Here is a 25,489-nt window from a genome sequence, read left to right on the forward strand (position 1 = left end):
CGTCGAACTGAGCGGCGGCCGCCTATAATTGCGCACGGTCAGCGCGCACGTTTCGTTCTTTCGAAACACGGTTTGTAGCGCTGGTATGTGGTAGTGCACGAGCGCTGTAGTGAGGTTTTATTCAAATCTGCGGTCCTTCTTTAAATATCAGAAAAATGGGCCACCTAACGCTAGGAGATGCGTTGCCACATAAAACTATCGCTTTTCTTACCCCCCCCCCCCCTCTATAGAACTGAATGAAATGCATATGACCCTGAAGTGAATATTAAAAATTGTACACAACTCTTAGGAGCACCACACGATGGTAAACAAGTACGCCGTTGGTTTCATCCAGCTCCAGTGCGCCGCTTGCTTCAATCCTTGGTTCAAGTTACGTGAAAAACCGTGTATATGAATTGAAATGATCCGCGGTTATATCCACATTACAGTAGCTCTGCACACGGAAGTGCAATGTGATGCTTATCAGGAACCCAGAGTGGCGAGGTTTTTTATAGGATCAGGCTTTCATGATCATGATCGAAAACACTAATTCCCACACTTTCATTTCAATTTCGCTTCGAACATGGTCGTCAAGCTTTTTAACCTCTTCCAGCTAATTAGCCTCTGTGTTAATTTGAGCTTACCTTGTCATAAATTCGCTGCTGGCGATCATCTTTGACCTTGCAGCTGAGCGCGTGCGCCCCGCGTCGTCTGCTCGACGCGTCTTTTTGCGCGCTCAGAAATTGAGGTATTTGGATGGTAAGTGGTATGAAACCTTTGACCTGCTCAACATTAGGCGTATAAATAACGAAGACAAGCAATATCTCAATGTTGGGGTTGTTGAATGAATGAATGAAATAACGTTATTGAGTTAAGCGAGGTCTGCGCAGCCTGCGTCCTCGAAGCTCTCAAATTTGCCGCGCGAAACCGTGCTGCTCCTGGTGGCGGCTCTCTCATCTCAGCGCGGCCGCGCTAACCGCGCATTGGTCGCGCCCACGGTCCTCTCTCACCCCCACTTGGTTGGACTCAACCATTACCCTCTTTCATTCGCTGCCTCACCCTCGCCCCACCCTCTTCTCGAAGTCTCGCCGGTTTCGCGCCGTCGGCGCCGGTTCTCTTTGTTCTAGCACTTCGACGATTGCAGAACTATACCACAGGCGTTTCAGCAAGCACGTCCGTGCTTCGAAGACGGCTTTTATATTCGCCACTCCGTCAGTCATTGAAGTAATCGTGGAGCTTAATTCATCCATTAATTGGCAAGTCCCCTGTATAATTTCGGTTTCGCTGCGCGCGACAAGTATACGCGCGCCCTAGCTGCAGGGCGCGAGTTTTGTGCACGTGCGTGACGACACATTATCGCTGTCTAACCCAAAACAGGCACTAATCAGATCTATTTGCTCTCATTGGACACAGGCCAACGTGAAATCGCGCTAATGAGGGTGAAATCGCGCTTCATGTCACACGTGGATTCTCAGCTCATGTTTTTCTAGGCCCAGATGAAAGCGCGCGCTGCACTCATACGCAGATTCCCCCCTCGTTTTTTTAGCATATAGTGGCGCCTTAAATTAACTTGTCGTATCCGCTGGTGATCTTACTGGTGCAACTGCAGGAGTGTGGGTTCATTTTGAGCGAGGCTGCAGATATTTATTTTCATATTTAGTCCGCTGACAACTTCCCATCAGTATAAACGCTATGGAAAGAAAAAGAAAGAGTATCGATGCTGTAACCCGGACCCATAGGTACCGTAGACTTAATGCTGCCATTCAGCCATTGCTTTGCCAAACCGGAAGGGAAGGAGACGAGCGCGGCACCATCAGTCAGGGTTCTTATTCTGAATGTGCATCTGGAGACAATACTGCTGCGCTCGGATGTGAATTAATGACTGTCAGACCCTCTGGAGGCAACAACGAAGTAGAGACCGGGTCACTGGATTTAAGAGAGGAACCGTGCGCTGCTCCTGAGCAAGGCGAGCCGGAAGAAGGAAGGTTAGGTTTTCTTCTAATTCACCGTAAAGGTGACAGTGACAGTGCTGACAGCAGCAGTGATCAGCCTGCCAAGACAGATGCAAGCCCAGCAGACGAAGTAGCTGCTCAGCTGAGAGTTTGGGCATGTGAGCATAATATTACACAAACAGCATTGTCCTCCCTACTCAAGATCCTGAAAACACATGCATGTTTTTCAGACTTTGCAGCTGATGCCCGAACACTTCTTAAGACACCACGTATGGCTCAAGTTGAGAGCTCTCAAAATAGCTGCTATAAGTACTTTGGCATTTCTAACAGTATGAACTGCATTTTGACAAAGTTTGATTTGTCTGTGCTGCCCAAAAGCTTAGATTTCATGTTTTATATTGATGGCCTACCACTGAGCAAAAGCTCGCAAAGCCAATTCTGGCCAATTTTAGCGAGGGTGGACAGCATACCTGACAGTAGTGTATTCTTGGTTGCGTGCCACCATGGAAACCAGAAGCCCACATCCTTGAACAGCTTCCTGGGCCCACTGGTTGATGAACTGCTTGAGCTTCTACAGACAGGGCTGCGCTTTGGTGATGCTTGCTTTGCGGTCACCATCAAAGGATTTGTATGTGATGCCCCTGCCCGAGCCTTTATTTTAGGCACAAAACTGCATTCTGGCTATTATGGTTGTGGAAAATGTCAACAGAAGGGAGAATACGTTGAAGGAAGAGTCGTTTTCCCTGACACCGATTCCCCTTTGAGAACAGATGAAGATTTTGCTAACAAAGTTCAGAGTGAACACCACATAGCCAATACTCCTCTTTCTGCATTGCCAATTGGTTTGGTATCTCACTGCCCGCTTGACTACATGCACCTAGTATGTATCGGGGTGACCAAAAAACTGCTCTTGCTCTGGATGAGAGGTCCTCTGCAGTGCCGCTTGCCTTCATCTTCTGTTGATAGAATTTCTGATCAGTTATTAAGGCTGGCTAAGTTTCACTGCGATGAATTTTCTCGAAGGCCACGTTCCCTCAGAGAAATTGATCGCTGGAAGGCAACAGAGTTGCGGTGTTTTCTCCTGTACTTTGGACCGTTTGTACTGCAGGGCATTTTGCCAAGACACACCTACAATCACTTTCTGATTCTGCATGTTGCTATTACAATCCTCTCAAGCACTGCTATGTGCCATGAGTACTGCAGCTATGCAAAGGAGCTTCTGATTTGCTTTGTGAAATCATTCAGATCCCTTTATGGAAGGCACAGCATGTCATACAATGTTCATTGTTTAATACACTTGGCAGACGACGTTCTAAAATATGGGCCTCTTGACAACTTCAGTGCTTTTCCTGCAGAAAATTTCATGCAGCAGCTCAAGAAGTTGGTGAAGCACTCAAAAAAACCACTGGAACAGCTCAGTAATCGCTTGACTGAATGCATGTCTGCTGGCACATTATATGGCACAAAGCAGTGCTCCAAGCTAACGTGCAAACTCTTACAAATGCACAGTAATGGCCCCTTAGCAGGCAATTACGGCCCCCGGTTTCGCGCTGCAAAATTTTCAGGGTTCACTCTACGAATTTCCATAGGCAACAATGTTTGTGGTCTGTCAGATTCAACCATTGTAATGGTAGCAAATTTTGCACATGACATCCATGGTCAAGAAATTCTGATTGGCAAGAAACTTGAAGTTGTTGGTGAGTTTTACACTATGCCATGTGCATCATCGAACCTGGGGATCCGTGTTGTAAGAGAGGCAAGTGACACCTTCCTTTCATGGCCACTGTCCAATGTTAAGAGCAAATATGTCTTGCTGCCTGTCTCTAGCTCACAGCATGAGTATGCAATATTTCCCCTTCTGCATTCAGCCTAGCTCAGCATCCAATCAATTACCACCCAGTTCTTGTGACGTCCTATGAATTCGTGCATGTGCTTGCTGAAATCCATTGTTATTATCAATTGTAGGTCATGTTTGCCATTGTGAAGTTCATCGCTTCAAATAGTGTTGCTGTTGTGCCCACAAACTGGCTCCTTGAAGATACCTCAAGCTGTCAGTGGCCATCAGCAACAACGGCAAATATTGCTAAGCTGGTGAAAAATCGTAGTCACCTGGACCCCGCTTCGTGCCGCACATACAAAGTTGATGTCATCGCAGTGACAGGTATGTGTTAAATTGATAAATAGCTGATTGTATGTCCACATTGTGGCCTTTTAAAGTGCTCTGAACAGGATTTTGACAGCTATGATTTCTTTCACATTTGGTGGACTGCATTTTGATGATGTCTGTCTGAAGCCTGTTCACATGCAAGCGGAAACTGGCGAATCCTGTTGCTGCGGCACAAAAACCTGGTTTGAGTCATTGCAGCGCCGAGCGGCGAGGTTCCAACAAGTTGGAAATTTTCACTGCGGCGCACCGTTCAATCGCTCAGTCACTTGCATGTGAACCAGCCTTTAGTGCAGGTAATCTTGCATTCTGCATGGTCTTCTTGTGCATGGCATGTCATTTTGGAAAAATGCTTTTATTTGGAATGCAGGGTACCTGAAAAGTGACTAAATGTGATAAATATGCTCATTAAAGAGGTGAAAGAAGACCTGCATTTCATAAACAAAAAGTTATAAAGACAGGTATTCAGCATATTGTGCACCTTCCTTTCATTGAATCAGTTTCTTTGATGAGATCTGAAAAGCGTACATCAGTTGATAAGCATGCTGGGGTCACCGCTGTGACTCATGTTTCAGTGAAGGACCCTTATGTTTTTCATGCATTTATAAATACTGTTTTACCTAAGATGTGCTCTGCAATTTTTAAAAATAGCTTTTATGAGTTAGAGGAGCGCTTTTTTTAGCTTAGCATTTTCAGCAGTTTAGACGTATTGGCTAGTAATCTGGTTAACTGATATTGAGTAGTTTTTATTTATTACTGTTAGCCTCCTGATTAATTGAGAGGTGTGTGACCCACCGTAATATCCACATCAGTTTATAAAATTTTGAAAATTCTATAAAGTTACCCTCATTGTTGTGGCTCAACAAATTTTGGCCACATCATGCTAAAATACATGTGATTTAAAGATTTCAAGAAGCTTGCAAACAAAGTAACCCTTTCAGTGCACCCAACTCGACAAAATAGCCTAAATTTATTAGGCCACAGTGGCGACAGTAACTATGTTTTCGGAATTCTAAAAACTGATATGGACATTACTTACGGTGGGCTACATGCCTCTTAGTTAACAAGGAAGCTAACAGTAATACTTAAAAAGCTAACTCTTGAATATAACCAGCCAACCAGTTAGCATGTCTTACCTGTTTTCTGATGTACTATGCCGCTGACAATGCTATGCGAAGGAAACCATTCTTCTAATTCAAAAAGCCTATTTTTACAAAATGCAGAACATCTTAGTTGGAGCGTCTGGCTTATGTAATGGCTTCATGAAGTGCAATTGACCTTAGTGCATTTAAAAAAAAATATTTATTCTTTGCCAAAAATATTATCCATACGTGTATTGCATATAAAATGCTTTACATGTAATGCAGAAACATATGACAAAGCTCACCAAAAGCTGCGCAGAGCTGAAGAAACTGATGATGTGCAGACATCAACAGACCAAGGTACGTATTTCATTACATTAGAACTGTTTACTGCAACTAAAACTCATCTTTACAGAAAAGGGTCGAGGCAAGCGAAGGAGGATGATACGCAGAATTAGTTCTTCAGATGATAGTGACGAGGTCGACCTCGAAAACTTTGACGTTCCAGAACCACCCTTTCGCAGCCAAAGGTAGCAGTAGTATTCATGGTGTGTGGCAGTGGCTAACGTATTTATTTTTCAGCTGTCCGAGAGGCACAGATGATGCCACCAGAGGTTGGTTGCAGTAAATTTCTGTCTCAGAATGTTTGTCATGGACAAAATAGATTTATTTTCACCTGACAGATTGTTATATGAAAAGCTGAACTGCTGGAACTCATAAATGTTCAGTACCAGTCACAATTGTATTGCTTCATTTATTTATTGTTCCTTGTTTTAAGCCCTTCAAGTGTAATTTTATCATAAATATAAACCAATCATTTGAGTTCAGGTTGCATAATTAGATATAAGCTCAGTAAATGACTAATTTTCGGTAATGTAAACTTTTTCTTCTGTTCATTTGATATTGCAATCCCATGGCGTGCAACCCAAGTTTAGTTCCTAGCTATCATGTGCCCTAATTTTTGTTCTTTTGTCTTTGTTCATATGGTCACACCAGACATGAGACCAGCATGGTGTGCTAGCTGCTTACTGCAATAGCTAGGCGGGCGAGTTGCATGATTACACATTCATTCATTATAAACAGTATGCCATGTGTAGACAACTAATAGGAGGTGTTTGCTTTTTGCTGCTATTCAATTGGCACCTGTAGGAGACCGCCCCCTCTCTTCTTCAGCATCCCAGTTACGCTGTTCAGGTAAGCTTTCAGTTTCCTTGGCCAACCCTGGTATGTAGTTTAGTTGTCACCTGTACTAATCTCCTTTGTTTTGCTGTACCAGATTCACCATTAGCGTGTGCATCCAGCTCACAGCGTATGTACATGTTGAACCTTTCTTTACTTGAACACATTTGGTAAATGTCGACAACCATGTGTGAGCACTGCGACTTAGTTTTTGTTCATCTTTTCCCTGGCAGGAAGCAGCCCACTCTCCACCCCAGCATCAGATTCACAACACTCGGGTAAGCAGTCTTTTCAACCCAACCAGATGCAGAGCTCAGTGCATGCCATTAGCCACATTGAGCTTCTTTTTGCTCAGGAAGGTCCACAACCAGCAGATGTATTCTACCAGAACACATCTGCTGGTACATACCTAGAAGTGCTGAAATTTGTATGTGTTAACTTATGTCTGATTTTTTTTTTTGCAACTAGCGCATGCTAGTTTTCTATGTGTTTGGCCCTTGCTCTCTGCAGAAAGCTGCAGCCCATCTGCTTCAGCATCCCTGTCGCACTGCCTATGTAACCTATGGGTTTCCTGAACCAAGCCTAGTGCGCAACCATGTGCAAGCTATGGCAGTACTCGCACTGATTTTATTGTTTATTTTATTAATCAGGTTCACTACCAGCATGTACTTTCATCTCACAGGGTATGGACTTATAATCACTTAAATTTTTTTTTGGTATAGTGCTGGTGACCATAAATGTAAATGCACTACTCAAGTGTAAAATTTTGTTGCAAGACAGTTTAACACAGCACTTGATGAGTACAGTGGGTGCAGTTTGCCATGTTTAGCACCTATCCGTGAACTTTACGGCAATGCGCTAGCTATGTTTTAAGAAAGGGAATTGTAAATGCACTTTCATGATCTTTTGTTATGGCTGTCATGTAGTATATGTTCAGGAATGCTTAATACAAGCATCCATATCTACAGACATAGGAAGGCAGTTTTTCGTGCTTATAATTTGTTTTTCTTATTCACAGGAGGCCATCGACTCTCCAATCTGACATACCTTTCATGCAGCTCAGGTAAGCAGTGTACTCCATCAGCTCAGGCAACTCCAAAGCTGGGTACACAGTCATGTCATTCTTTTTTTTCCCGAGCAGACACTCCATCAACAGGTGAATTGAGATCCCAGGGTATGCACCTAGAAACATTATCTTTTTTTTACCTTCACATGTTTAGCACACCTGAATGTCTTTTGAAGCTAGCAGGTAATCCCGTGCTTCTTGTTTCGTTCATTACATCCCTTTTAGGAGAGCGCCAACTCTGCATTCCAGGGATTCACTCACGTGGCCTAGGTAAGCAGTTGGTCTCATCAATCCAATGTGTGCAGACCTGGGTGTATACTGTAAGCCGCACTGATTCTCTCTTACTCTTTGGAAAACAGATTCCCGACCCACAACTCAGCCCAGCTCACACGGTAAGCACTTAGTGTTATGTGTGCATATATTTAGCATGTGTGGAACATATAATTTATGACAGGCCACCGTAAATGAGATGCCTTTGTTGATTTCATTCTCTTTGATAGGCTGCCAACACTCAGTACCTGCAGCTCAGATACACTGCCCAGGTATATAGTGCATTTACTCTCGTACAGCCTGTTAGACAAATGAATGCTATGTCATATATGCATACCTTCTTTAACCATAATTCATTTTGCATTCCAGACTTTCCTGACATTTCAGCAGACATTTTCAGTTCGCAAGGTATCCATTTGAAAATGTTTAGCCTTAATCCTTGAAGCAAAAAATTGAATTATCAGTTCATATGGCCAGTTGATGCTGTCCTTTAGTACCTGTGTCTTTCTCATTTAAATGTGTAGTTGCATGTATTATTTCTTTTTCAGAACTGCCAGGGAGCTTTTACAGCAGTCCACATGATCAAGGTACGCTTCAGTTCAGTCTGAAATTTATTGAATAGTTGCATGATAGAAATTAACTTTGTGAAGTTCACAACATATCGAACTGCATCTGTAAGAGTCATTTTAAGTTCCATTTGTTCACGCAGGTTGTGTGAATGATGTAATTTAAGGTGAAGATGTTTTTATTAAATTTTTATTTCTTGTAGCGCCATTAATGGTAGACACCATGTCATATCAGCATCACCGTGGTAAGTGACTAACCTATTTTTTGCATGTATGTGTGGATCATCACTAATTTCCCTGAAAGTCGGTAATGTAGTAATGGAAAGTGAAAATGTTTTTAATATTACAGGACGTTCTGGTAGCCTGGTGGCTTTAATAAAGAAAGAGATATCATGTGAGTCTCTTCCTTGTTTCCTCCAACATTGTTTTGTTAAAGATGTAAGGAAATATATATCTACCCAAAATGCGGTCTCTATAATTCACTGGGCACATAATATAACAGTAATGGCAGGTAACTAAGTTAATATGTGTTCATTGGGAACAGACTTTGCACACAATGGTTTGTCATTTGGTGCAGCTATAAGCCCATATTTGTAACACAGTGTGCAGAGGAATTATTCCCCTATAAGCTGAATTGATTAATTTGCCATGGAAGCTTCCAGCTAGTTAAAACAGCCAAAGGTTGCTCTAGAAATTTAGTTGCAGTCAAAAGCAGGTGAATGTTATTACTGTTCACGTTTAAAATGACATAATTAGATCATTTGCACCAAAAAATGTAGGCCTCCCAAACATGTCATAAAATATACCGTAAAAACCCGCGTATAGTACGAGGTTTTTTTCCTATTATTAGCACCTCAAATTTTCGCCTCGTATTATTTGCGGATATTATTCGCTGCCATTTGGCCGAATCGGTCAAGAGAGTGTTACGCGATTGCGGCACTGAACTTGTCGTCATCCCAGGCGGAATGACTTCCCAGCTGCAGCCACTTGACGTTTGCGTAAACAAGCCTTTCAAGGACGCGGTCAAGCGGTGCTACGCTGAGTGGATGCGCTCAGGTGAGCCTGCAGTGACGCCGACTGGGCGGCTGAAGCGGGCATCGCCAGCCACGCTGTGCAAGTGGATTGTGGACGCGTGGGCGAGCATTCCTGCGGACCTTGTGCGTCGGTCTTTCAAAAAGTGTGGCATATCAAACGCCCTCGATGGCACAGAAGATGAGTGCCTGTGGGAAGATTTGTCCGACAAAGAAATCTCCGAAGAAAGCGCTGTTGAGGATGAGAGCGATTGAAGTGCGGTGTCCGATTGCAATAAATGCCTTTCTTCGTGCTTACCTGGTTTACCTCACTTGTATTATACGCGGATAATTTTTTTTTTTCTATTTCGCGTCTCTAAAATTTCACCTCGTATTATATTCGGGTTCGTATTATACGCGGGTTTTTACGGTACATGGTATGAGTCTTCTAGCCTGATGTGTTTCATTATATGATTGTGTTCAGCAATAAGAAGGTATAATACAAAGTTTGGTGCAGTGAAAAATAAGAAGTGTACACTATAGCATCATGGCCACCACTTCAGTACGCGCTGTTCTTCATTTCAGTGCTTACCATGAAATGGTTACGGTAGTGGACTACTACTTGCAGATTTGAGTTTCAAGAGAGCTGTACCTAAGAACAATTAATACCCTTTTTAACTTTATTTTTCACCGTGACTCCAATACGTACATGTTGTATATAAAGTTCACAATGCTCTGGAACTTCAGTGGGAGGATGCCCCTCTCCTGGCAAGGAAAGGAGCATACTATTTCATGGTGAGAGACAAATTTTCCTTTTTGAAGTTTTTTCAAAAATTCTGCTTAGATCAATTTCAGAACCTTTATCAGTGCATTTTGTATGATAGTGATTAAGGGCTGATATTTCAGACTTCTTTTCTGTTTCAGCTTCTACACGTGCAGTGCTCAGAGAGATCGAATTTGTGAAACGTCAGAATGACCTTATACTTACCCTGCTCAAACAGCAAGTTACGGCTGAAGAGCACTGTGATGAACCCACTTTGCCGCTTCTTCAGATGGCTCAAGTAGATGAGCTTGAGCACCGTCTAGCTAATTCTGACCATGCACGCAAACATTTGGTAAGGAAATTTAAGGAGTGCAAGCATATGTATGGAAGCTAATTATATTTTCTTGTAACAGTGCAAGATGTTGTCTAGAATTGGAGGCAGCACAACCCACAACACAACTGCAAACATAATGAAGTACCTCTTCCATGACTCTGTTGGTGTGGAGTTCAGTTTACATGGACAAAAGGGCAAAAAGGCCTTTAACAGCACACAGCTCTTCCATGTGATTATTGGTAAGTACACTACTAATTTGTAAACTTATGTACAGCACCTACATTTATCTTCTGTGGGCTATATGGTACACAAAATCATTTTGCACTTTGACGCAGCAAGGTTGTCACAGAAAAAATTTTGAAACCGTTTTCGGAGGCCATTTCTCCAACTTTCGTTTATATCAGGATGAGCCGTTGGTTTTACTCCAGTGAATTTTGTGCAGTGCCTACTCTGTGGTTATGACACAAGATTGCTTATTTTATGTACTTTTTCTTTTGTAGAGGCTGTACAGAAAAGCCCTAACACTACCTCGGCAACACAAGCTGAAATATGTGGTGCGATAATGGCATGGCTCAAGAACTGTCGAGCACGTTTGACTACTGCATCAAAAAGGTACGCAGCTTCTAAGCAAATCATTATTAATTCCCATCTCTTATTTCTTTTAATGATGAGTATAATTTTTCTCACAGAGTAGGCTGCTTTTTCATCACACAGACCATTGTAATATAGCATTTGTACAAATATACTGTGCAGGCACACACACTTACGTACATATATTGAAATGAATGTGTACTTTTGCATTCTCACTGAATGGCTGGGCTCACTTTCCCATCTTTAAAAGTGTCCTTTTGCATCTAACTCAGAGATAAGGATGCTTATATATATGTATATAACTATATCCATGTCTTCGTTCAAGTGCTGGTACCAGAGCCAGATTGCTCTTTTGCAAGTCTAGCTTCTATGTGGTCTCTCTTCAGCACGTTCTAGCTACTGCACAGTGAATAGGGAGGTTCAGAATAGGGGGACCCTATCGATTAGGGGTATAAGTTTAGCGGGACACCAGGTGTGCTGGTGCACGGCTGACCCATTAATCCCCTGCCCCCTAACTGATAGGGTACTTTTATTCTAAAACTGTCTAATACTTGCTGCTGTAGCAAATTTCATTTGAAAAGATTCTGTTCGATTTAGCCCAATTGTTTATTGTAACTGGTCTGAACACAGTGCTTCAGGACAAAGACAGTGCTAGACAGCACATGGTGCCCATTTTCAGCTGTTTATTTTTCAACTACGGCAGCCATATATGCGTATGTGTGTGTGTGAGCGTGGGTAAATAACGAGATGACAGCACAAGCATGGTAATGGTTTATCCTGTTTTCTTCTGATGCAGCTTTCGTGAAATTCCTTTTCACACATTCTTCACACAATAACATCTCTTGTTAAGCCATCCTTTGGGTAGCTCACAACAATTTAGATTATTAACAAATTGGGAAAAGTTTCTTCAGCATCTGCTTCATATTATGTAACTTGTCAGAATTTCGCTTTTTCGCAAACTGCATCTGAGATGACTTAATAGGTGATAAAATATTACAATGTTTCCATTATTCTGTCATTGAGTTACCTGCAAACATTCAGCCGATTTTGAAGAGTGAGCGGGCAAAAGTCCATGTCTGTCTCAAATTTTCCTTTTTCCTAAAGCAGTGTTCACTTATCAGATTCAAACTCTATTTCCCTGAAAATTACTACTGAATCCTTTAGTCCAGAAACGTTCTACATTGAGTGCATTTTTTTGTCTACTTGTCCACAGGACAACCACCTCAGAATGAAGACTGGAAGAATCTTCATGCTCCAAATATGAGCCACATTTATTTTATTGAAATGGCATGGATTAAGTCATCCCATGCTATATTGTTCAATTCGTATTCATTACAAGCTGCTCAACAAAAGACTGCCATTCTTTGTTCTCTAGGTAAGCACATCTGCATTCTTTCCGCTGTGGCACTGTTTGTGTTCCTTACAGATTTGCAGGGTGCTCCTGCCAAACTTTGTGTTCTTTTATATTGTACCCCTATGAAACAAGCTGCTTGACGGAGACTGCTGCCTTCTCATGTTTGTTTGGCAAGTGCATTTGTGAGCAGTTCAGAATGGTTTTGTATCATTTCATGCTTTTTCATGCCTGCAAGCTATTACTAAAGTTCCTTATACACAGTCTTGACACTATACTTCTTGTTAGCTGGCTGGGCCTGCCATCATTTTTCTTTGGGTGATCTCATCTGCATGCTGCCCCTTTTGTGCCATATCATTTCGCATTCCGTGGTCATTTTAACTCGTGCAAAAGTGTTAAATTCATCATTTCAGATGGCTGCTACAGGACAACTATCCTGAACTTCTCCTTGCAAACTGCTCCGCAAGAAAATTTTTATATTACTCATGCAGTAACTTCTCTTGTTAAGCCATCCTTCTGCTAGCTCACAATTCATTACAAAGCACATCACCATTTGAAAAATTAGGTTTGCGCAAATGCAGGAAATCATTTTGAGCATATCAAGTGCAGATGATTCACAAAATAGGAAAAATGCATAACTATCTGTTCTATATTATCTAGTTGTCAAAAAATTAGCTTTTCCACAAACTACATCTGAGATGAGTTACTAGGTGATAAAATATTACAGTTCCTTTATTCTATCTGTCATTGAGTTGCATGCAAATATGTGGCCGATTTTGAAGAATGAGTGGGCCTAAGTCAGTGTTTGTCACAAGTTTTTTTTTGTACTAAAACTGTTCACTTATCAGATTCAAACTTAATTTTATGAACAGTTTGACCTGAAAATAATTACTATTGAATCCTTTAGTACCAAAAGGTTCTACAATGAGTGCACGTTTTTGTCTGTCTGTCTGCAGGACAGCCACCTCAGAATGAAGACTCAATGAATTTTTGTGCTCCACAAGTATAAGCCAAATTTTATTGCAAATGGCATGGATTAAGTCATCCTGTGCTATATTGTTCAGCTAATATTCACTCAAATACAAGCTGCTCAGCAAAAGGCTGCCACTCTTTGTTCTGCATTAAATGAATATCTGCATTCAGTGCTTTCTCCTAAAATACACGTTTATTGGGTGAACAACACAGTTGACTTTCTTGTACCCCAAATTCTGTACATAGATGCGCATTGCGTCAATGTTGTTATTCTTTGCTTACTTTGCGAATGCTTCGGCTACTGTTTCTCTTTTTTTGTATTTACCTGCATTTATGTGCTGTGTTACTGTATCAACCCCCCCACTGTAATGCCAAATGGCACTGTGGGTAAAAGATAAATAAATAAATACCCTGTGGCACTAACTCATTCTATGTTCCTTACACATCTGCAGGATGCTACTGCTGCTGCCAGAGTTTGTCGTTTACACTGTGCCCCCATGAAGCAAGTTGAGTGACGGAGGCTGCTTCCTTCTCAGGTTTGTTTGGTAAGTGCAATTGTGTGCAGTTAAAAATAGTTTTGCATCATTTCATGCTTTTTCATGCCACCACACTGTTTCTAAAGTTCCTTACATGCAGTCTTGGCACTATACTACTTGTTAGCTGGGCCGGGCCTGCCATCATTTTATTCTTTGGGTAATCTCATCTGCATGCTACCCCTTTTGTGCCACTTCATTTTGTGATGTGTGCTCTCTTGAGCTGGTGCCACAGTCTACGATTCATGATTTCTGATGGCTGCCGCAAGCATTGCAACTATGTACCTGAACTTTAAATGCCTGCGTGCACCAGTTCATTTGCTTCAAAACGTTGCATATTTTTTCATGTCTTTGGTAGTTTTCTTCCTCATTTTATGTTCTATATGTTACTGTTGAAAGCTTTGCATCTTCTTTTTTTTTCCTTTGAAAGTGGTCACTGGTTCATCAGATGTACCATTATTATCCTCTGTCCCAAGACTTCCTCTTTCAAGTACTCAGCTGAATACTAGCTTTTCTGAGGTGCGTTGCAGGCTTCACGTAATGTTGCCTTGCTAAGCATTAGTATAAGTTCTATTCACTTTTTTTTTTCTACACTCAGGTGTTCTGTTAAGGCCGGATTGTGGGTTGGTTATATGTATCTGCGTATTGTCCTAAGTGAGCGCTCAATGCTAGCTGCTTTTATCACTCTTTATTTTCTCAGATGGGTTTTGGTAAATATTGACCAGCCTTACATAAGCAAGTGAGGATTCTTATGTGTTAAAGATCATCTCAGATATTTGTCATTGCTGCAGACTTTATTACTGAATTGTGATAGTGACTTTTCGCATTTGTGGGAACTACTACAATGGACATTTGTTTTTGTTTACCCAGTACCCAAGGCCTTCCTTCACACTTGCTATGGCATGCAGCTGAAGATTAAGTCATCACAAGCTGCCTGGATGGATGCCTACTAAACAGAAGTCCGCATATTTTATAGCTGTTGAATTGGAGTTCTTTCTCAAGTCGTTAGTTGATGTTTTTGCATAGAAGTATAAGAGCATTTCACTGAGAATAAAAAGTTTTGAGTCCTTAACAAAGGCTACTTGTTTTTCTACACTTGTACCAGTAATATTTATACACTGAAAATAGGCTGCCTTGTTTTATGCTGTTTGCGTTGACTTTCATTAGAGTTCTGTCATGACTAGACAGTTATAAAATGTAATTCACCCTGCCAAGCTTTTGATCCTACAGCAGCATTGCAAGAGCGCAATTTACTTGCATAAAGCACTTATTCTTACAGCAGAGAATATGGTGTCTCATGAACAGTTGTTGTGAGATATGTTTTGTAATTTGTAAGAACTCGGGTGAAAGGAAAATATGTGCTGTAGTATTGGAAAAATTTTCTGTATTAGATGAGAGTGTGAGAAAATATGCTGCCGTGCTGTCTCTTGCCCCTGTTGCCTGGCATATTCACCCTGTTTCTGCAGCCAAGCCATGTGTCGGCTTTGAGCAGAAATCTCGGTGCCAGGCAGCTGGAGCATGAGACAGAAAAACACCTGTTTCTTCCACACTCTTGGTAAGCAAAATTTCGTCATGAGACTCTTTACATGAATACTAGTATCATATCGCCGAAACTACAAAAGGGCTAAAACACTTCTACACAGCTAAAAAGTACATCGCATAGATGTTTACAAGATGTTTTAGGATTATATCAGCACAGCTATAAAAGGGCACAAAAACTTCTTGATAGTTAAAAATGGTCTTGCTTAGAAGTCAACAAGATGTCACAGTAAACCTCTTCTAGTCGACAGATAGCGTTGCATTAGCCTAGGCTACAGGAGGTCTTCAAGACATCGGATGGCTTTATAAAAGCTTGGTTATGCTTCTTGTAGATGTCAAAACGTCTTGGTGTAGATGACTCTTAGATTTCTACAAGCACTTTCTGTGTTTCGTGGGCTATAGCTGTATAACGCCCGGCGCGATCCTGAATTTCATATAGCACCATGTGTGCCGCCGCCGCCGCACCGAGGCTTCAGTCACCGCTATCATCTTTCCATCGCAACACACCGCTTTCCTGAATGCCTGGCAGTTATGTCTCAGCCTTCGACCCTCGACCGAGACAGCCCGTCGTAGCGGTGGGCGGATGTTTGGATCTCGAGTTTCGCGTGTCGTTTTGCAGGCCTGGTAGACGGTGGGGTCGTTTTCTGTACTCACGTGTTTTCTCTCCGTTGGAGGGCTCCCTCGACAAGCATAGTTGGTATTTCAATCTCAGCTCGTACGCCAGACCGAAACAGCATCAGTGCCGACGGTGGGCCACCTGTGTTAAAAATCCATCCACCTGTCCATCTCCTCTTTTTGAAAAAGCAGCCCTGGGCCCTGCATCTTTCACCTGCTCTTCTGTCCCGCGATAATCTTCGGAAGAGGTCAGCTTTTGCATTCATGAGGAAATTTCCGCGGCGAACGTTTTATGCCAACTACAAGACAAACACCAAATTGGAAAAGAACGTAATTTTCGCAGTGTAAAGACACTCAATGTCGCTGCTCTCAAAGAAGTTTTACTTCTCGAAGAAGCTCTCCGAGTACGAGAAAGTGACTTCATCTGTCAGAATTGTTACCGTCGGCTCAAGGAAGACATAGATAATACGCAGGGAGAGTCAACCGAAACATTCAAAGAATTCTGCCTTGGGGAAGAAATAGTGGAAAATTTAAACTCTAGTGTCAGCCTTACCTCCAAAATCTCGCCCCTAAAGCCACCGAGCACTCTGAAAAAAACTTTCCTATGCAAAGCGAAAGCAGGAAGAGGCGGCAACATCCATGGTGATGAAAATCCGATCGGGAATACAGGCAGCCCAGAGACTTCGTGTGCGTCAGAAGAAAAGTGCGCGCAATGCAGTAGCTGGGAAGACAACCTACATGCAGCCTACAATAGGTGTACATCCTTTCAAGAGCATTGCCAGCTGCTGACAACCGTGAAATATGTGCAGGAAGTTATTCCAGAGGCAACGAGGTACGTTATCCAAAAATCGAAGATGGTGGATGAAGAAGACGTATGGTCAACACAGGAGAGATATACAAGGTGTAAACTACAACAGGAAGACATTACCACCGTTTTAGAATATTACACCATGGATGAACTCGATTGCTCTAGACAGACTCCGAACAAAAAGGATGTTGTGAGAATCGAAAAGGAGGGAGAGAAGGAATGGATACCTAAACGCTTCATGATGCGGTCCTTGCGAGAAGCATACCGCCTCTACAAGCTAGCTCGCCCTGCCTCCCAGGTTGGCCTCACAAAATTCATGCCCTTGGATCCTAAGTGGGTGAAATGCTGGCCACAGTGGCAAGTTGTGTTTGCGTGTACTGTGCAAACTTTCAGTTGTGCCTCGTGGCAGTGTAGAATGCGTCCGGAAGGTCGCTTTCTCCCAAAGATATGCAGAGTCTCTGCGTATGCCAAGAACCTACTGCGTCATGTTTCCTCAGTAATTGTGAGCACTGTCCACAAGATGGCATTTTCACTTTGGAAAATTTTGAAATGAGCAGCGAGGACAAGGTGTTGATTGCTTCACGGGAATACGGTCAGCTAGATAAAAAAAAAAATCTGACTGCTTCATCATTTATGAGAGAATTTCTAAGAATGAGCATGAAATGAATTCTCCACAACCATATTAGACCTGTGCAAGCAAGAGCAATACATGAAGAAAAACACAGCTGCAAGAGAAGTGCAGTTGTTTTGCATTTTGATTTTGCCGAAAACTGGACAGTTGTGCTTCCAGATGCAGTGCAAGCATACCATTGGCAGAAAAAGCAGGTCACCGTGTTTACCTGCGTTGTCATATCAAGAAAATCGACTTGGAACTACGCCATTATTTGCGACGATATGTCTCATGGGTTTATGGTGGTTTAACGTCCCAAAGCAACTCGGGCTATGAGGGATGTCGTAGTGAAGGGCTCCGGAAATTTCGACCACCTGGGGTTCTTTAACGTGCACTGACATCGCACAGTACACGGGCCTCTAGAATTTCGCCTCCATAGAAATTCGACCGCCGCGGCCGGGATCAAACCCGCGTCTTTCGGGCCAGCAGCCGAGCGCCATAACCACTCAGCACCGCGGCAACTCTGATATGTCTCATGATTCAGCTCATGCATGCTTGGCGCTGTCGCAAATCAAAACACACCTCAAAGACAACGCGCCAATCTACACCAAGATAACATATGTGAGCGACGGGGCTCCTGCTCACTTTCAAGAATAAATATCAGTTTCATGACCTACAACACAGTGAATGTCAAGAGACGAAATGATGTTTTCGGCCACTGGACACAGCAAAAATGGTTAGTGAAACATTGAGCATCACACCACAACTTGCGGAAGCCTGCAAGTGAGGCCATACAAATAGCCAGCAGCTTCGTAGACACAATTCAAGGAATGCCGCGGTGGCTGAGTGGTTATGGCGCTCGGCTGCTGGCCCGAAAGACGCGGGTTCGATCCCAGCCGTGGCGGTAGAATTTCGATGGAGGCGAAATTCTAGAAGCCCATGTGCTGTGCGATGTCAGTGCACGTTAAAGAACCCCAGGTGGTCGAAATTTCTGGAGCCCTTCACTACGGCATCTCTCATAGCCAGAGTCGCTTTGGGACGTTAAACCCCATAAACTAAACTAAACCAAATTTTTCTAAGAACCGACAAATGATCTAATATTTTTAAAGAATCGATTACATACCAATGGACCTTACGATGAATAAATTAGAAAATACAAAAAACGTTTGGCCGCCACCAGCCAGTTCTTGAGACATCACGTGAAATTGCGAATTTATTCCCATTTTGACACATTAAGAACGCCGCTAACAAGCGAGTAGAAGCTCTAGACACATTTAGAATGGTTCGGATATTGTGGTAAATAAAATGTAACCACGTTCAGTGAGTGCTAAATCAAATTTCTGAGAGCTACGATTTCTAAGAGGCAGTAATAAGCAATTCTAGATAATAAAAACATGAACTCAGTTTTGTGCTTTATTTTTGTCATTTAAAACGATATAATGCAACACTTTCCTGGTGCCGTAAAATTATCAAGTACTGAGGATTATTTAGGCAAATTTTAACAAAATTCGATGTTTTTCGAAAAATCCAAGTCAAAGTTTTCACTTTTTTGACATCTTTGAACTTCAGCCAATTTTGAGGCTATATTGAAAATTATCTTTCAAGTCTAGAGCTACAGAACTTGCCTGAAGTGAGCAAAAGTAGCTGAAAAATACAGAGAAAAAGATTCAGAGGGGAGGTCTTTACGCATCTTGCCCTAAGGCTGCCCTGAAAAGTGCCTTTTTTGTACCACATAGCTCCAGAAGCGAAGTTTGTGATTTTTTACTCAGAAGAGTGGCACAAGAAAACATTGTTTTATTTGTTCGAATAGTACAAGTTGCAAAGAGGTACTGCAAGAAAACTGATGCGCAGAAGAATTTATTGTGCATGCAATGAGGCTCCAAACTTGCAACTTTGCAAAGTGGCAAAAACGACATTCTCCACCTCTTGTGACATACAAATTTCTTCTGAGAAAACTACAAAGTTTCTTGCAAAACTAAGGTTCATTTCTTTGTGTGGACACATTTGCCCATCACATATAAAAATTTCATTGAAAAAAAATGGTCATGGGACTTCGATTACCCTTCTTATCTGAACATGCCCATAGGATTGCTAAATGCAACTGTATCATGTGCAAAAGATTGCAGTACTGTGTAGTCCCCTCTAAAAAATTTTGGATTGCTCATGGATCTAAGCATGTTATCTGGAAAGTTCCAAGTCCCCGTCAAATAGAACCTGTCTGACAGCTGCAGCTGGTCTGGTCCTGATGACTACCATGTGTGCATGTTGCTACTGCTGCTACCATTTTTTTTTTTTGTGTTGGAAGGCATAAGTTTGTACAATAAACAGCTTGCCACCAGTTAGCCCTCTTTCTGCCAGTATGTCATCACAGCCACATCACACTTTACACCCTTGCATTCTGCTATCTGACTGCAGGTCCAGGTTGGATCTATTTTGACTAACATCATGGAATCGCAGGGCCGGCAAAGGACACAGAGAGGACACAAACACAATTGCGCTGAACTGTCACACCCAAGGGCATCTACTACACAGATATGGAGGGGACAATCTTTGGTAGCCACATTTTGATAATACATCCTGACAAGAAGAAAACCAGCACGAAAAATCGCAAACTGGCAAAGGCTCGGTCAATAAATGATGATGATGCTAGGTTTTTATGGCACAAGGGCAACTAAGGCCAAAGAGCGCCAAACACGAGGTTTATGGTCGACTCGGGCTAAAATGTGTACAGATGATAGCATTAAAACCAGGTGTATAGGGCCTAAGAGTAGTGAGTATGTGCATGATTACAGAGTCTCAAAAAGGGTGCCTAAATATCTGGTGGAATGGCTTAAAATGACGTATAGTGCCTAAAACTTGTTCTAACAGGAGTTATATATGAACGACGAAGCCAGGTAGCCTCAACCACAGTCCTTGCTTGAGCAAGAGGGGCGAGGCATCTGGCAGCTATAGGTTAATCTCAGCACTCTCCTCAGCAATGAGGAGGTGCTCAGGTTACTTTGAATATGAAATCTCTCTTAAAAAACCTACATCAGTTAAAAATGTAAAAACTCTGTCCAATGAGAACATACGGTGATCACCTAAAAATAATGAAGGGTGCATTGGTATTTTAAATGTGTAAAGTTCAGGAAAGTGCTGTTGTCATTGCATCTCCAGTCAGGGGCATATGATTAATGTGTGGACAACTGAGATGTGGACTCCACATCTCGCGCATTGTGGTGCCGGAGTATCCTGTAAAAGATGCGAGTGCGTGATGTATGCATGTCCTATCCTCGGTCTGCAGAGAGCAACTTCTTTGAATCTATTTTGTTTTTCTGTGGCATACCTCCCAATCCGTGGTTTTATTGTGTGCATGGGTCAATAAATGCCAACACAGTAACAAGTGAGGCATAAACATAAGAGAAAAAATGGCATAGATGAGTAAACAATTAACACGGCAAAAAATTCATGAAAAGGTAAAAACATAAGAAGAATGCAGGCCAACAATCAACACAGGCAAAAATTAAGAGGCTATAAATCTCAGCTCTCATCATGCCTTATTTTTTTTCCCTGTTAATTGTTGCCTCACTTATGTTCTTTTACCTGCTTTTAGCACCTAATCTAATTTTTGGCTGTCATCATTTACTCATTTATGCCTTCTTTTACCTGCTTTTATTTATAGCCTCATTTAATTTTTGGCTTTGCTGACTGTTGGCCTGCATTCTTTTTATACGTTTTTACCTTTTCATGAATTTTTTGCAGTGTTAATTGTTGCCTCATCTATGCCATTTTTTCACTTGTTTTTATGCCTCATTTTTCTCTCTCACTTATATTATGCCTCGCTTGTTCCTTGTTACCGTGTTTGCTGTGTTGGCATTTACTGGCCCAGCCTTGGCCAATTTGCAATTTTTCGTGCTGGTTTTCTTCTTGTCGGCATCGAGCACTCACTCAATGTATTATCAAAACGTGGCTACTAAAGATTGTCCCCTTCATATCTGTGTAGTAGATGTGCTTGCGTGTTAATGCCTTTCCGTTAAGTATAAGGCATGGATCAGACATGTTCAAAATAAAGTTGACAGTTCGGCGCAATTGTCTGTGTGTGTCCTCTCTGTGTCCTTGTCTGCCAGCACTGCAGTTCCATGATGTTCAACACCTACCAATTAGCCCAGCTACATACCCTGCTATTTTGACTGATTGAGATATTCACTGCCAAAACTTGCCACTTATGATTCATAGCACGGTTACACTAACTGTGGTTGCATGCGGTTAAATGCAGGTGTAAGACATGAAATGTTTCCAGTCACAGTGCAGTCTTTTAAACAGTAATGAAAGCTGGATCTCAGTATTAAATACTGACTCCTTCGTATTTAAAATTATCTGTCAAGTTTCCCTCACCCTAAAAATAAATTGATTCGGACCAGAACAAAATACTTTTCTGTGGCTGCTTTATTGAAGAGAAAAAAAGTAAATGGTGATAAAAAGACTAGCTTGCCAGTGCTAGCACTTAATTTTGCACATAATTTTGGATTTGTCATTGCTGAAGACTTCAGAATTCCATTGCTGCATCTGGAAATGAAAAACTGACATTAGCTTTGTGGAGATGCTACAATCACAACAAGCACGATCTCACTGCCAGGTTTAAACTGGCTGACGCATTTGTCCTTTAACACACAACATTTGTAAGGCACATGAAGAGCGGCAGGCAATTCTGATATTAATGAGGAAAAGTATTAATGTGTGATTATTTGAAACTGTGAGAAGCCTGCGAGTAGCATTTGCTATTTGATTCGATTAGCACTGCACTTTCAGTGCTCAAACTATTCGAACCTCCTGAACAATCAGAAATTACAAATACTTGTTATCTAAACTCGCAGCGAAACATGGTGACATATCTAAACTGCAGTATGCACTTGTCACACCAGTTAACTTGCTCTTTCCTCATAGAATCAAGTGCCAGCAAACAGGTCGGAAGGCAAAGTGCAGCCCCACATGGCACATCTGTGCATCTAGTCATGGTGCAGTCTAAAGCTGGCTGTGAACCTGAGTGGCAGCAATTCTCTCGTTAGATATATGCGCGTATGGAAGCAGCCTGGCTTGTGGAGGATAACGGAATGAGCCAAGTTGTGGCCTGTGTGTGCTGCTGCAGAAATTTTAGCGCCGACTGCTTTGACCGTTCTCAATTTTCATCAGTTAGATCCAGAAACTGTGTATCTCAGGTCATAGAGGACAAGAAAAAAACGTATGATAGAAACGTCGGGCTCGAAGCCACCCCACACAGCCGCACTGCGTACAGTGCAACGTCCATGCTAAGGCACCTAACTGTATGGTTTTGTGTTTGCACCTTCACGGCTTGCGACAGTGTTTGAGCAGATTGGGCCCATCACAGGGCTTGCAGTCCAGTGAAACCAATACAGGAGGGCTATGTGTGGTCGTGAATGCCGAGTTTGGGAAGGCATTCCACAACCGGTGCTCTGTCTTCAGGCGTTACGAGGAAGTGTGGAAGGGATAATCCCTCTCACGTTGCTGCTCTTTCATCCATTTCACGAGCCATCTTGTTGCGTTTTGCCAGCAGGGCTTTGCCTCGCCGTTAATTGACCGCTGACGTCACTCCTCCCGTAAGGGGTACACCTGGTAAAATCTACAACTGTCACACACGACTGACGACTTTTCTGTCTTCCTACACCTTATGGCAAAGCAAACTTGAGAAAAGGTCGAGATAAAGCACGTTCTCAGTGAGCCTGTGCTTATTCTTGGCCTTTTCACAAATTCGCTCCATCATAAGGTGCCGGAGAAAAAAAAAAATTGGCGGTTGTGCACGACAGATAAAGATTTGGCCGGCTGTACGTCTTTGTGAAAAGTAACCAGGCTGCATGGTTTGCTTCTCTCATATGATGGCTTCCCTAAAGATCAAAATGCCCTGAAAGGTGAGGACAAAAGTTCTCCTTGCCTCACAGAGGCTTAGCGCTTGAGCGGTAGAAAGTGCTTCACTATACGACTGCGAAGAAAGCATGCAGCCTGGCTACTTTTTGCAAAGATGGTACCTGGCCATCTTACAATTCTTCATGACGGCATTTAGCAAACTCCTTTGACACATAAGCTTAAAGTCAAACTTTGACATGAGAATTTTCTTTTTCACTGACAGCAGTTGTCATCCAAAGAATTGCAAACAAGGTACTATTATGTAGTCAACAAAAAAAGTATTGCTATTACTATTATATGATTTTTATCCTTATTTAATGCCTGGTAGGGCTTATAGATACAGCAAAAAATGCTGATGATGGGTGAAAACAAGATTTGTTTGCAATATCTGTTTCTTTTTGAAGCTGCGTTAAGCAGAAAACGTTTCTCTTTACTTTGAACTACCTGTAGTGGTATTCGAAATTATTTGGGATATTCTATCATATTCGCAACCGATATTTATTACGGTAGATACTCATTAATTCAAACTTCAAGAAACCAGATATTTTTGTTTGAATCATCAGAAGTACACCTTAATATGACCCAAAACTAAATGCAAACAGTGCTTTGGATCTATTTCCTCTATGCAAAAATATCTAAAAGCTTAAGCAAAACACAAGATACAGGTGAAAGACAGTGATATGTTTACTAAAGAATGGTTAAAAAGTTAATAATGCACAAGCTTCGCTATGGAGTAGAACCTTGTTAAAGGGGTTGTGAAAGGGGGTCTCAACAAAGATACGATGTGCCTAGAATGCTAAAGGACGCCGCTTCACAAATATCCTCCAGCAAGAATTTTTTAGATTCGCTTCATAGAAGCTGAGATATCTGCAGTCAAAATTTGAATTTCCGCGTTTTCGCGCCTTTCCCTCTCCTCTCGTCACTTTTTGCACGCTGAAATGTCGGCGCTCCTTCACCGGCCCCTCGCACTCGTCCCCTCCGCCGTCTGCCGACGAGCGCAAACCAATGATAGCAGTCGGTTGCTGACGTAATGAGCGTGGATTCGGGCGAAAACGTAGCACCGCAGGTTGCCATTAGGCACGGAAGCGGGCAGTTTTAAAAATGCGAGCATTTTATGACGACCTCAAAGACCCTTTTCAGGGACCCTTTAATCAAGACCTCAAGGGACTTGAAAAAGTGCGAATGATCAGAAAAAAAAAAGAAATTCCAGAAACAGTTTCGTACAGCAGTAAATTTAATTGATGAAAAAAATAGGCAATGGTCATCTCATCTGCTTTTAAGTGAAAACTGTGTGGCAATGACGATTTTCTGGAATTCCGTCACGGTGTGCTGCATGCCACTGTTGGGAATATCAAAGCAGAATTACTCCAAAACAGTAAGGCGTTCCGCAGCCCCCTTTACAGGTGTGATGCAGTGATGGTGGAGCCTCCTCACAAGCGGTAGTGTCCATGTAAAGCGGCTTCACTACACAAGCAGCTCGTGATCAGTGCGCATTATCGATGCACAGGACCACGCGGACGGAAGCAAGGGGAATGCACATTTGCGCCGGAAGGGCGAGACGCCTTCTAATAGGAGAAAGAAAAAAAAGACCAGCGACACTACAATTAGCGTCTGAACCAGCGTGCAGCTGGGCTTGGCTCGCTGAAGTGCAGCCAACAACCGCAATCGTCCCGAGCCGGTAGCGAAGCTCAGAAAACAAAACTACACGGCGACTTCGATCAACATGGCCCATCTTTGGATTGCGTCTGAGTTAACCGGTTTGAGAAGCCGAATTTCGGACTCGCACGGTGCAAGAAGTGTTGAAGCAAGACAGTAAGTTCGAATTAACTGAATATAAAAGAAACCGTGGTACGAATTAAGTGGCTTTAAAATGCATTGAAAATATAGCCAGCCAACAAAAAATTTTCAAATTTGTGCGAATTAACCGAAACTACAAATTGTCCGAGTTTGAATTATCACAAATCTACTATATTCATATTTGCTTCACACTCGAAAATTTGATATTTGCAAAGCTCTATAGTTGGATATAACTCAAGAATGAAGTGGCAAATGCTACCAAAGGAGGCCCTCCAGCCAATAGCGTCGGCAGATTCTGAAGACTTCGTGGTTAATCCCACTGAACCTGCTAGAGTGCCATCAAAGGTGTTGGAAAACCACGGAGTCATGAAAATTGGGCCACGCCACTGGCTTGAAGGCCTCCTGTGAGG

At 42.3% G+C, this 25,489-nt stretch overlaps 2 protein-coding genes across 2 annotated transcripts; both read left to right on the top strand.

The window, feature by feature from the left end:
- The first annotated feature begins 5,446 nt into the window (after nt 1-5,446).
- On the top strand, nt 5,447-7,034 carry LOC144133627 (uncharacterized). The gene is made up of 6 exons (XM_077666807.1): nt 5,447-5,537; nt 5,593-5,707; nt 5,760-5,791; nt 6,327-6,371; nt 6,454-6,486; nt 6,590-7,034. The coding sequence occupies exons 2-6, from the start codon at nt 5,619-5,621 to the stop codon at nt 6,832-6,834; spliced, it is 444 nt and encodes a 147-aa protein (XP_077522933.1). The 5' UTR covers nt 5,447-5,537; nt 5,593-5,618; the 3' UTR covers nt 6,835-7,034.
- Nucleotides 7,035-7,487: 453 nt separating this feature from the next.
- LOC144133636 (uncharacterized) lies at nt 7,488-13,829 on the top strand. The gene is made up of 13 exons (XM_077666812.1): nt 7,488-7,530; nt 7,648-7,692; nt 7,782-7,814; nt 7,923-7,964; nt 8,062-8,100; nt 8,241-8,279; nt 8,462-8,503; nt 8,608-8,652; nt 10,193-10,383; nt 10,445-10,604; nt 10,866-10,977; nt 12,170-12,331; nt 13,732-13,829. Exons 7-12 carry the CDS (start codon nt 8,470-8,472, stop codon nt 12,186-12,188), a joined length of 561 nt encoding a protein of 186 aa, XP_077522938.1. The 5' UTR covers nt 7,488-7,530; nt 7,648-7,692; nt 7,782-7,814; nt 7,923-7,964; nt 8,062-8,100; nt 8,241-8,279; nt 8,462-8,469; the 3' UTR covers nt 12,189-12,331; nt 13,732-13,829.
- The last annotated feature ends 11,660 nt before the right edge of the window (nt 13,830-25,489 follow it).

The sequence above is a fragment of the Amblyomma americanum genome, chromosome 1 (genome assembly GCF_052857255.1).
Source record: "Amblyomma americanum isolate KBUSLIRL-KWMA chromosome 1, ASM5285725v1, whole genome shotgun sequence".
Lineage (NCBI taxonomy): Eukaryota > Metazoa > Arthropoda > Arachnida > Ixodida > Ixodidae > Amblyomma > Amblyomma americanum.

Excerpts from the sequence above, each read along its gene's own strand:
- LOC144133636 (XM_077666812.1), top strand. The coding sequence starts at position 8,470 with ATGGTAGACACCATGTCATATCAGCATCACCGTG. Across the intron at positions 8,504-8,607 it reads GTCATATCAGCATCACCGTG|GACGTTCTGGTAGCCTGGTG; the intron begins GTAAGTGACTAA and ends TTAATATTACAG. Across the intron at positions 10,384-10,444 it reads ACCATGCACGCAAACATTTG|TGCAAGATGTTGTCTAGAAT; the intron begins GTAAGGAAATTT and ends TTCTTGTAACAG.
- LOC144133627 (XM_077666807.1), top strand. The coding sequence starts at position 5,619 with ATGATACGCAGAATTAGTTCTTCAGATGATAGTGACGAGGTCGACCTC. Across the intron at positions 5,708-5,759 it reads CCACCCTTTCGCAGCCAAAG|CTGTCCGAGAGGCACAGATG; the intron begins GTAGCAGTAGTA and ends TTTATTTTTCAG. Across the intron at positions 6,372-6,453 it reads ATCCCAGTTACGCTGTTCAG|ATTCACCATTAGCGTGTGCA; the intron begins GTAAGCTTTCAG and ends TTGCTGTACCAG.